Source organism: Daphnia magna, unplaced genomic scaffold, assembly GCF_020631705.1.
Source record: "Daphnia magna isolate NIES unplaced genomic scaffold, ASM2063170v1.1 Dm_contigs066, whole genome shotgun sequence".
Lineage (NCBI taxonomy): Eukaryota > Metazoa > Arthropoda > Branchiopoda > Diplostraca > Daphniidae > Daphnia > Daphnia magna.
This window is the reverse complement of record NW_025533119.1, coordinates 475,022-486,966: the sequence shown is the minus strand read 5'-3', so window position 1 is coordinate 486,966 and position 11,945 is coordinate 475,022. Positions and strand designations below refer to the sequence as shown.

Below are 11,945 nucleotides of genomic sequence, written 5' to 3'. Positions count from 1 at the left end.
TAGCGCGATGACCAACACGTTCATATATAAAACAAGTTTTCATCGAGCAATATGTGCTTTTTTTGTTTATTAAATAATTAAAAAAATAATAATTCACTTCGTTCTAAAAAAATTAATATTCCCAGCATATTCGAATGAAAATATTATCAAGATACGAAATGTTTCGCAATTCCTTATCGGGAATCAAACACTGATCTATGGCGTCGCAATCAGATGCTCTACGCATATGCCATCGGTATCGATATAATTGTGCACAGGCAGCTCTCTAAATTATTTTGGGTAAGGAATATTACACAGCCAAAATCCAACATTTCCAACTGTCGTTTTTAAAAAACACATCACCCTGGGGGTTGCAAAAATGTCCCGACCTGTTACTTGCCTTAAAGCGTAATACCTTACGGCATAAAAACAAAATTTCTAGACTAATCCAACCCTGCCCTATGTGTCCATCACCCCGTCTACCCTCCCTCTTAAAGAAAAACAAACAAAAACCCTTTACCCCGCCAATAGGTGGCTTTAAAAAATTAAATCGGTGTTCGGATTTTTGTGCAGGATACTGTACGTACTATTTCCGAGTTCAATGGTCAATCAGCCAGAAATTGCGATTTTTTGGTGATAGATGACACCGGCGGAGCGCCCTTTCCCCCCTCATTCTAAGATTTAAATCAAAATATCTTCTTAAGTTATAGTTTCATCACGAAAAACTTATGTAGTTAGAATCGCCTTTTAAATCTGTATTTAATCATATATTTTTTTCGTGGAAAGAGCCACCCGACAAGCTTTAACACGGCGAGAATCCCGTCTTTATAGTAGTTCATGCTAGGACTCAAGCGAACAAAAAACGCTGACGGATGTTTTCGAGAAATGAAAACGATTATCATGCTTTCTGAAAAAGCACTGGGAAATGTTTTCCTGTCCATGCCAGTTATAATAGAAGCTGTCGATGTTAAAGATCTTTTATACATCTGTGTCCTTTAAATGTTCTGTATTTATGTGTCAAATGAGTGTGTAGAATGTTTTGTCGCAATCACAGATGTTCATATAGACAATTCCGACTTCCTGAAACGTTGTTTATCAGGAGGTAAGCTACCCTTTACGCTGTTTATTCACTCTGGGTGAAGAAAAAAGGGGACATTTCAATTGGAATAGAAAATAAAAGGCGATTTTTTAAAATTATCACACGTTTAAATGTTGAAGCCATTGGGCGACACTCTGTTGAACTCCCCAAGCGCCCAAAACCGTGATCGCAGACAATACATAGCTTCGACAAACACAGACTGAAAAAGAAATTAAAATGCTAAGTTTCTATGAGATGCATCACTTCACAGTACATTGCATACTACCATGAAATGTGTGGTTGCAACTGATCAGTAGTGCTATTTGGCTTAAGAGACGATAAGTTGAATAATGGTTCCACACCAAAGAAGGGACCGTAACAAGGTGCCTGCGGTACAAAAAATCTGTTACCCTACATAACTTCTAAATGCTTTTCATACTACATGTACTGCATTACCAGGTGAAAATCCATTTTCACTACACATTGCCATTTAGAACATTGTCTACCATGGTGTTGTCTACCACTACAAAGAGAAGCTGTACAATACGCTGGTGAATTCAGTTATTACTTGAAACGTATTTGGATAAGCAACAAGAGTGTTAAAAGTAGCAATTTCGACATATCACTAATTTGTGCTTAAAACTGATAACAGCAAGATATTGGCAACGCTAAAAACCCAAAACCCTCAAATGGGCTTCAAATAGAAGCATGAAGATGCAACGATGTGTTACCTATAAAACATGGAGTTCTAACTCTGTCATTTAGCAACATAACGATTCCAGGCAACAAGCTCGAGATTTACTAAAAAACGGAATCTCATACAGTAGTGATAGAAAGTTAGTTTTTCTTCGATGCCTTATGGGCTTAAGTATTTCGTCTCGTATTTTCGGATATTACAGTACGGTAGGTAAAAAGTACAATCAAAATTGAAATGTAAAAAGTTATGGATTACATGACTATGCTGCTCTGTACCGGCTATAAGACAACTCAAGTGTGCAACAAAAGGTCACTTAACGATCTTCCATCCATACCGGCGTGCGGTGGCCATCCAATTAACGGAATAACTTGTCGTTGCAAAAACTGACTGTTTTCTTTCGAAACTCAAAATGTTATGATAGTATTTTCTAATTTTTAAAATCTTGAGTTTACACTTGCTATATACTTGACCCTACTGGCCAAGTAGCAAGCTTGATTCAACACATTCAGCAATGCGACAGGGCTTGATATTCATTTATAATCGTAATCGTGCATTTCCCTTCTAACTCTATTCTACCTATCCTTCTTATTACAGAATTGTGTGGTTCCACCAAATGTACAGTACTCCTATTTGGAGTTAATAAATACACTGCACTATTTTAAACCATTACTGAGATATCTTTAAAATCTAGTTCTCCATACCAGCAGTAGCTCATTGCCATCCCACAAAGCATGTGTGTCCAAGAAAATGTTTCCCGGTAGACACTCATCATTGAAGACATGAATCCAAGTAACATGAATGTAAAAGAAAACAAAGCAGCTTCTGATAACATAACAAGAAACAAGTTGAACAGCTTTAAAGCATTTAAATTTACTCTAACTTACAGATAGGAATGACATACTTACTAATTAATTCTTGCCCAATCATGATATAAAAGCTCCATTCTAGTTCATAAAGAATGAATTCAGATCTTTGTTGAATTTGGCCTTTTTGATATACCCACTCAACATAGCTAGACGAAAGCAGAGTAAGTGCCAGAAGACGGGACAGGTGTGTCTGAATACACTTTATTCTTTATATTTAATTGAATTATTATAACTATATTGATTACCTTGGTATTTGAGTTGTACAACACATGCCGGTAGGCAGAGAATTTTAGCAATAATATGTCAATTAATATAACCGTAAAGTCATATTCAACATACTTGTCAATGACCTTACTACAGTTAGCCTGTGTTAAGCAAATTAGTTAAGCAAAATAGTTGCAGTTTAAATAAAAATTAAACTAACAGTAACCTACACATGTCTGCAAAGTTAATGCATTTTCACTAAATACTTGAAATAAGGCTACGTTTTTGGCTCCACATTCAATACACGAATAAAATTTTGTATTCATTTTTTCACAATAGACCAAGATCGGATGCTGAGTTGCCAAGGCTGAATTCCGACCTGCGGTATTTGTCCTCTCGGGCCCTATAGGAGGGAAATGAAAAATAATATATTTAATTAAGTTGTAGTTAGTTTTATTACAAAATCTTTTGGAATCGTGTACTATACCTCTGTGCTGATATAATACAAAAATTTTTATCTCCAAAAAAGCTGTTATTTTTCCAGGAAACTTTTTGAAAGGTACTTGTTTACATTTTTACAATGTACCGTAGCAGACGTTAAGTGATTGACTGTGACTAGTGACTGTAGTGTCAAACTGTTTTCGTTTTTTATGTCATGAGTAGTGTAGTTTGTGATGTCGGTAATGAGTTATTTGACACAATTAGTCTTTTTAAGTTATCTGATTATGCTAAAGGACTTATTCATAAGTAAACAGAAATTTACTTAGAAAAACGTCTGCTTCTTGTTCTACAGTTGTAATACGGGGAGGGGGTGTTGTGGAAAGGTAAACAAGTACCTTTCAAAAAGTTTCCTGGAAAAATAACAGCTTTTTTGGAGATCAAATTTTTTGTATTATATCAGCACAGAGGTATAGTACACGATTCCAAAAGATTTTGTAATAAAACTAACTACAACTTAATTAAATATATTATTTTTCATTTCCCTCCTATAGGGCCCGAGAGGACAAATACCGCAGGTCGGAATTCAGCCTTGGCAACTCAGCATCCGATCTTGGTCTATAGAGCCATGTTATAGGAACACGGTACACGTACTTCCCAGAGCCGTCGACTGCGAAAATGGGAATGTGCAGCGTTGCCAACTACTTTTGGCCGTTTTCCCGGTTTTGTCGTTAAAAAAATCCCGGAACGATCCCGGTTTCTGATTTTTTGAAAAAATCCCGGAAATTGATGGAAAAAATCCCGGTTTTCAGTTTAAATGAATTTAAATGCTGTTTTTGCTGTTTTTTGAACGACGGAAACACTTGCTTGTTTATTGGAAGACAAATACTGCATTGAACGAACGAGATCTCTCTGGATTATATCACATTAAATGAATCGCAAAACAATTTTTGCAATTAATTACTGAAATGACAAGGACAAAATTAAAAAGCATTTTGATTAGAATGTGGGAATTGAAAATTATTCAATTGACATTGTGTCACAATGATTGTGAGAGGGATATGACTAGGATAAGGGATATGTTAATAACATAGGTATGCAACCAACGACACCTATCGAGTATTGATAAGGTCTTCAAAAAACTATACGAAAAATGGGATTTAAAGTGTAAAAAAACATCGATTTTACGATTTATATAGTATCACACACAAAAAATATTTTATTAGGCAAAATTCCCGGGAAAAACCCGGTTTTGGTCAAATCCCGGCGTTTCTCCCGGGTGCCACTCCAAAATCCCGGAAACCGGGATAAATCCCGGCTAGTTGGCAACACTGGGAATGGGACAAAAACAACTTGATCTCGGTCGCCGGGGCGAACCCTACCGTCTTTCATGGGTAGATGGGTACACAGAAAGGTGGTAGGGTTCGCTCCGACGACACTAGGGGGATATTGCAACGAAATCTTTCGGTGCAATAACGCACTATTTCACTATTGGAACGAAATATGTCGTTGCAATAAGTGGCGTTATTCCCTATTGCAACGAAATGTTTCGGTGCAATTAGGGCTCGGCCCCGCACTAATCGGGGAGTTTTTTAGTCGATTCGGTGCGGTGAACTTTTTTTCGGTGCGGTGATTGCGGTGCTCGGTGCGGTGATTGCGGTGCTCGGTGCAATACCCGATTTCAAGGAAAGCAATTACAAAATTCAATACATAAGACAACGCTAATAGCCTGTGTAGGGCATTTTTAGAAAGCGAAAATCCGACTTTCAGAAATCTGGCAACGCATGCGTTTTGTAGTCGTTTTCCGTTTACATGGCAAAGGCCATAAGAAATTTAAGTGTCTTTAACAAAATATACGTAACTCGTTCAATTCGCAATATTTCTTCACAAAAATTCCACAGTGCTCTAGGTAAGATATCGGTCGTTAATTTCATGTATAGTTTACTCGGACTAAAAAATTATTAAGGGCTGAAAATTTAAATACAAAACTTTGTTTTGGTTTTCTGCAGGCGATTCTCGGCATGGCCGAGTTGGACGATAGCCTAGACCAAGTTCCTTTTAAGTTTTCTGCTTATTCATTAGACCAAACTGCTGATCAAAAGAAAAGTTACGCCTCAAAGCTTCAACGCAATGGCGTGAATGACTGTCCATGGGGCATTGACGAGAAATACTTTATTGTTGGTGATCAAGATCTTCGCCAACTACAGAGAAGTTTACCCAACATAGCCAAATACGACCTAATTGATTACCTTTATGTAACAAAAAGTCGACATGATGGCAACAGAACTGAGAATTTGAAGAGTATGCTAAGCTACAAGAAGTTTCAAGATGGATATGTTCTGTACAAGGCCTTGCATAAACTGAAGGATGGCAAGGAAATCGTTTTGGGCAAAGTATGGTCTGCTATATCCTTATTCTCTACATTATTTTTACATCTGCTTATTGATATATATGTGCATCTTTTTGTAATCTTTTCTTTTTTTATCTTAATCTTAATTTTTTCATTTTTTTTCATAGACCGAAAATCATTGGCATTCCATCCGTTGCAGATTCAACCGGTATTTCGCAAAAGAACGCAGTAATTGAAATGCTAGATGATTGGCAACTAAAACAAGACGTCGCCGCTTTAGTTTTTGATACCACTTCTAGTAATACTGGCATTCGAAATGGTTGCGCCAGTTTAATTGAAAAGGATCTGAATCGCCCTCTTCTTTGGCTGGCCTGTCGTCATCACATGTACGAGGTTCACATAAAAAATATTTGGAAAGCCGTCTCCGGTAACACAGTTGGCCCAGAGGAGTTGCTTTTTAAGCGGTTTCAGAGTGACTGGGAGAATATCGATCACTATCTTAACGACGTAACTCTATTTCAATGGCCTGGGACCATGGATGACAACGGGAAACCAATTACATCAATGATAGCATCAACTGCAACAGAAGTTCTTAAATGGGCGAAGGATTGTTATTCGACTAGTGTGTTTCCTAGGGCCGATTATGAAGAACTGCTAGAGTTAACGATTCTTTTTCTTGGCGGTGACGTGACGATTATATTAAGGAAACCGGGAGCGCTCCATCATGCCCGGTTTATGAGTAAGGCCATTTATTTCCTAAAAATGTGTTTGCTGTCAACTCGTCTTGAACTTACAGACAAAGAGCTAGATCAAATAACCCGGATGGAAAATTTCATCGCACTTTTTTATGCTAAATCTTTCCTTCGATCTAGATTGGCCCTTATTGCCCCAACGGACGATTTGTTGTTCCTGGGGTCAATGATATGGTTCAGAGACGATGACGAAGTAATAGCAAATGCAGCGATTGAATCTTGTCTCCGCCATCAATGGTATTTTACAGAAGCCTTAGTTGTGTTTGCAATTTTCAACGAGCATTTATCGGAGTTTACTCGGTCAATACTAGCTCGAAAGTTGTGGGAAACACCCAGACCAAAGGAGTTCATTGTGGGAAAACCAAAATTTCCGATTAAATCCATTGACGACATGCCTCTTTTACATTCACTCATAGGCCCGAACTTATGGCTACTTTTTCATGTTATGAGACTTCATGCTAGTCAAACAGATTGGTTGCAGCTTCCATTAAAGTATTGGGAGCGGATGACTGATTATCGTGAAATTAGGGATTTCGTTCGACAGTTAGAAGTCGTAAATGACTGCGCAGAACGCGGAATAAAATTGATTTCTGATTTTAAAGACATTTGCCAATCCGAGGAACAGCAGGCTTTTTTTATTTCAAGTTGTTGAAAATCATAGAGTATCAATGGCGTCCCTGAAGAAGTCTGATCTTGATCGCTTATGAATTTATTCTGTTTTTTATGTTATTGATTATCGAGCGGTGTTATTTGAATATTCATGAACTGAATAGTCTTTTTGTCAAAAATTAACTCAGGGAAAAATAAATTTATCTCATCAATACTACTAATTTATTTAATCAAAACTTATCGCGGGGGGTCTAAATTTCATTAGATTTTCTTCAAAATTGGTAAAAATATGTAGTTTCACTAGTTAAATAATAATATGTTAAGGCCCGATTTTTAAAACTAACACGCAGTCCAAGAGTGCCGAAAAACCGTCCAAAAACACCCATTTTGACACTTTATGAGTTGGCGGGGGGTCTAGATTTTATTTTTTTTTAAGAAAAAAAAAAAAAATAGGTTAGTTATTCAAACTATAAGTAACCTCAATAAAAAAAGGCCCATATGAAAATCAAAAAAAGTGCGGGAATGAAACAGACTAATGGACAGTCATTCACGCCATTGCGTTGAAGCTTTGAGGCGTAACTTTTCTTTTGATCAGCAGTTTGGTCTAATGAATAAGCAGAAAACTTAAAAGGAACTTGGTCTAGGCTATCGTCCAACTCGGCCATGGGTCAATCCACACGGATTTGACAAATCCGATGCGCGACCAAAACTCGGATTTCGTTGAAATTTGGTAAGTGAATCAATAAATATGTTTAAAATTTATTGGCCAAAGGATTTTTTTTGCGCAATTAGGGAAAAAGTTACAGCAAAATGAAAATCAGATTTTTTCATTTTGCCGTAACTTAGGATTTTTTCCGCGTTTTCATTTATATTTATTTAAGACTAGTTTCTATTTCTCTATTGATTTTTGAATAAGTACGTCTTATTCAGTTTTTGACGCTCTTTTTAATGGTATTTTTTTGTTTCAAAATTTTTAAATTTAATTACGTTATTTAACTTTTAAATGTTCAGAGTGTGTCTTACAAAAGTAGACCTGAACAGATTCGCTTCTGAGATTTATTTGTAATTTTTGCACGAAAAAAAAGAGGACATATCATAGTATATGCTCTATTTTTTTCGCTAGGGTTAAATTCTCCATAGTGCTGATTTAATTGTTTGAAATCTCCCTATTTTGATGTAAAATATTGGCTTCGGCGGTCATTTTCACTCATCCTTTTACCCTGTCTCCCCTTTTTGACCTTGACTACCCCAGGCGGTCTTGGCGGATTGGTGCGTATTGACAAGCTTGTGTTAAATAACTTTATTTCTGTTCATTAATTGGTATAAACTTACCTGTAAGAATGCATGCTTCATTTGTTGATTGCATTTCAGCTCCTTCTTCACCACTATCGTAGAGTTCAATGCTGATTGTACTTGGTGAGCTAACGTTTGAAACATTCGACAAAGCCGACACAGATCTTTTCTGCCCTTGTGAATTCTTTGGTGGCATTTCTGTTGAAATTCACTAAATGGTTGATAAAAAAACACTTAAAAAACAACAAACACGAATCCAATTTGATTCAAACTATAAGTAACAATAAACTAAACAACTTAAACACACCACTCATCATTGACTGACAACAAACACAAATGTCACACTAGTCACGTGGTCCTGATTGACCTATGAGGAGCAATTTTATTATAGATGACCTATCAGGAGACAGATCCGGTGTTAAGTCAACCATAGCGTCATTTATTGTTTTTCGCACCACCTCAGGCAAATTTCTATTCGGTGCTTTCGGTGCTTACCGGTGCTTGCACCGCACCGCACCGGAAAAAAAATCACCGCACCGCACCGTCCCCGAACCTCATTTTTCGGTGAGGGTTTTCGGTGTCCCCGATTAATTTGAAATCGGGGCCGAGCCCTAGGTGCAATTAGGGATCGGCCCTGATTAGCCATAATCGGGTTAACCACCCCACCCCGGCCCGATTATGGGGGGGTGGGGTGGCCACCCTTACCCCCGCCATAAGGGGTTAGTCTTACCAGTGACCTTGCGTTCTGATAGGCCAACGAGATTTACGTGACTAGGGTCACATCTTGTTCTTGTTGGCCACAGGGCAACTGCCAATTTAGATCACTATTCATTATTAATCGGGGAAGGCAACGATAACCGATATCACCACACCGATCACCGAAATCCCTTCCCCGATTAAGATTATCCCAGCACCGGATCGACTAAAAAGCTACCCCGTTGGCGCGGTGCCGAGCGCTACGAAGTTGGTCTGTAGGAAGCGCTCGGCCCTTTATGGCTGAGCGGTGCTATCTATCAGGTAGCTTTTTGGCTGATTGGTTAGGTCATTTCGGTTTTCGGTGTGGTTCTATCGGTTTTCTGGGGGGGCGGGCCTTATTTCCCGGGAAGAAGCTAATTGGTTCCAAAACCCAGTTTATTACCACGATTACACTGCTTTCAGACACGATTATCTGACGTTTGCCCCGATTTTTACCTAGAAATTTTATTTAAGCTTAAAATTCGGTTAATTCATCGTATTTGTCATCGTTTTGTAATTTGGCGCCCCGTATCCGCCATTTTTTCAAGATGGCACGGGGTCTTTCAGTTTCACCGGGTATTTTGAACCGAACCGAACCGCTTGAAAACTACCTACCCGGGTCGCAACCGATCGGCCATTTATCGGGTAGGTCAGTGCGATTTTTGGGGTTCAGGTAATCGGGGACACCGCTAACCTTCACCTATTTAAAATAAATCGGGGAAGTTCGGTGCGGAATGGTGCTATAATCGGTGCTGCACCGATAACACCGCTTCAGCCATAGGGCTAAAGAATCACGTGACTAGGGTCACACTTTGTTCTTGTTGGCCGCAGGGTAACTGTCGATAAAGCCAGGGTCTTACGGCGAAACCAACTTCTTCACGTTAAACAATAAGTTTTCGTAACTATTATCTAGACCCCCCCCCCATTGCTTCCTAACAGTGGACACCCTATTCATTTCTTCATTTCTCAATTTTTTTTACCTCCAATTCTATCTATTTTATTTTTTAAATTATTATTTGTGAGTGGCTTTTTTGCTCATTTCTTGTAGCAGACGAATTTATTGCAGCAAACGAAATTCTTCTGCCAACAGAGACGAGCCACTTACAAACAATAAATAAATAAAAATAAACTAGATAGAATTGGGGCTAGAAAAAAAATTGGAAATGAAGAAATAAACAGGGTACCCACAGCTAGGAAAAAAGCGGGGAAATCTAAATTATATTTTTGAAAACTTATTTTTTAACGCGAAGAAGTTGGTTTCTTCCTAAGACGCTGCAGGCACAGCAGACCAACTTCGACACAAATGAATTTTTTCGTATTTGCGGTATCTCGCAACACTGGATGTTTTACTGCTCTATAGAGCCATGATCATAGACCCCTGGTTCCTCCACTGTGGCTATCTTTCCTCTCAGAAAAGGGGTACTCTATTACGAGGTTTACTATTGAAAAAATCGATGGTTTTGGGTCGTGGCGTTCGGGGCAAAAGAGTGATTTTCCGCCCGGTGGGAGCGGCTCTTGCGGCTCTGTTGTCTTCCTCCACACAGAAACTCATTTGTCGCTAGATGGCAGTCCCAACAGGGGGGGGGGGCTTATCACCCATACGCCCCGTCCCAAAACCCTCGCTTTTTCAGTACTATTTCAGAGCAGTACTGTGTAAAAAATCGAACAAGGAAAAAAGGAGGAGCTTAATGGCTGAGAGCATGCTCTGATTAGCTTCAATCTGCCACTGTCTGTTGAGTATTGGCGGGATGGGACTGCTGAATACTAGAGGCATAGAGGTTGGATGGAATCGTGGATATTTGCAACTTTTCAGTCCACGGGCATTTATTGAGATGGGTGGATGACAACATGTGAGTCGACGGGCGGAGGAAACAAGTGGGTCGACGGCCAACGATTATGGACATTTTGGCGGTAAGTAAGTGGGTCGACGGGCAAAGAGTGTGAGGTGGAAGACGGGCAGAGGGAACAAAAAGGTCAATGGGCCAGTAGTGCCAGCGGGCGTTTTGGCGAAAAGAGAGTGGATAGACGGTCAGATAGGAGGTTGATGGACTGAGGCTTTGTTGGAAACGACGGGCAGAGGGAACAAAAAGGTCAATGGGCCACTAGCGCCATCGGGCGTTTTAGCGAAAAGAGAGTGGATAGACGGTCAGAGAGGAGGTTGATGGACAGAGGCTTTGTTGGATACGACGGGCAGGGGCAGAAAATGGGTAGGGGAGATCGGACCCATTTTGGACAATTCCGATTTTTCCCTTGTATCTCTTATCTCCCTACAGCAATTACATTTGAGTTTTTCATTAATAAGTTGTTCTCTTCCAGGAGATTTAAAAAGAAGAGAGAGAATAGTATCGTGCTAGGAAGCACGTTGAAAGAGTGGACTAGCATAATTAACAGGTTGGGAAGAGTCAAGGCTAAACAGAAATGGAGTTTGGCAACCCATACGAATGAGTTTGTCGTATACTTCTAATACGTCCCCTCAAACGAAATTATCTAGTGATGACTCCATAACTTCCAATTTCTTCCTCAGCCACTGGAAACGAAGAGCCGGCAATGGTCTTGTTTGCATGTCATCCAGTTGGTCTTTCCCGCACACAAACTTTACAATGATTACCCAATTTTCTTGTTGTTTTTGCACAAAGTGAAATTTTACAGACGGAATCAATGTAATTTATGAAGATTTCACTTGCATTACCATCACATCTTCTACTTGAGGTGGAAAACAATTTCATATTTGCAATGTCGTCACCTGTGCTATGGCAGATACAAGTCTACATTTGCAATACGTTACCTGTTCTGTTAATTAAAAGTTAACAAACTAGAGGAATAAAATACACCGAGTCACCATGTGCACAAACCCCATCGAGTTTCTTCGATTTGACTGTAGCAATTTATTACCTACTCTGGTTTGGTTTCACTTTCGTCGACCACTGAAAGTAGCATTTGCTTC

At 39.1% G+C, this 11,945-nt stretch overlaps 2 protein-coding genes across 8 annotated transcripts; one reads left to right on the top strand and one right to left on the bottom strand.

Annotated features, from left to right (window-relative positions):
- Positions 1-970: 970 nt before the first annotated feature.
- On the bottom strand, positions 971-3,205 carry LOC116928519 (protein ARV1). 7 transcript variants are annotated; one of them, XM_045180821.1, is made up of 8 exons: positions 3,055-3,205; positions 2,866-2,985; positions 2,660-2,810; positions 2,456-2,576; positions 1,514-1,580; positions 1,344-1,444; positions 1,183-1,277; positions 971-1,111 (listed from the first exon to the last, which is right to left on the bottom strand). In XM_045180821.1, exons 1-8 carry the CDS (start codon positions 3,148-3,150, stop codon positions 1,107-1,109), a joined length of 756 nt encoding a protein of 251 aa, XP_045036756.1. In that variant the 5' UTR covers positions 3,151-3,205; the 3' UTR covers positions 971-1,106. The 7 variants fall into 7 exon arrangements, with proteins under 7 accessions (XP_045036756.1, XP_045036753.1, XP_045036757.1 ...); XM_045180818.1 differs by having other exon boundaries at positions 971-1,277; XM_045180822.1 differs by lacking the exon at positions 1,514-1,580.
- A 1,811-nt stretch (positions 3,206-5,016) lies between these two features.
- On the top strand, positions 5,017-7,185 carry LOC116930790. Its single transcript, XM_045180811.1, has 3 exons — positions 5,017-5,171; positions 5,272-5,655; positions 5,780-7,185. Exons 2-3 carry the CDS (start codon positions 5,630-5,632, stop codon positions 7,014-7,016), a joined length of 1,263 nt encoding a protein of 420 aa, XP_045036746.1. The 5' UTR covers positions 5,017-5,171; positions 5,272-5,629; the 3' UTR covers positions 7,017-7,185.
- The last annotated feature ends 4,760 nt before the right edge of the window (positions 7,186-11,945 follow it).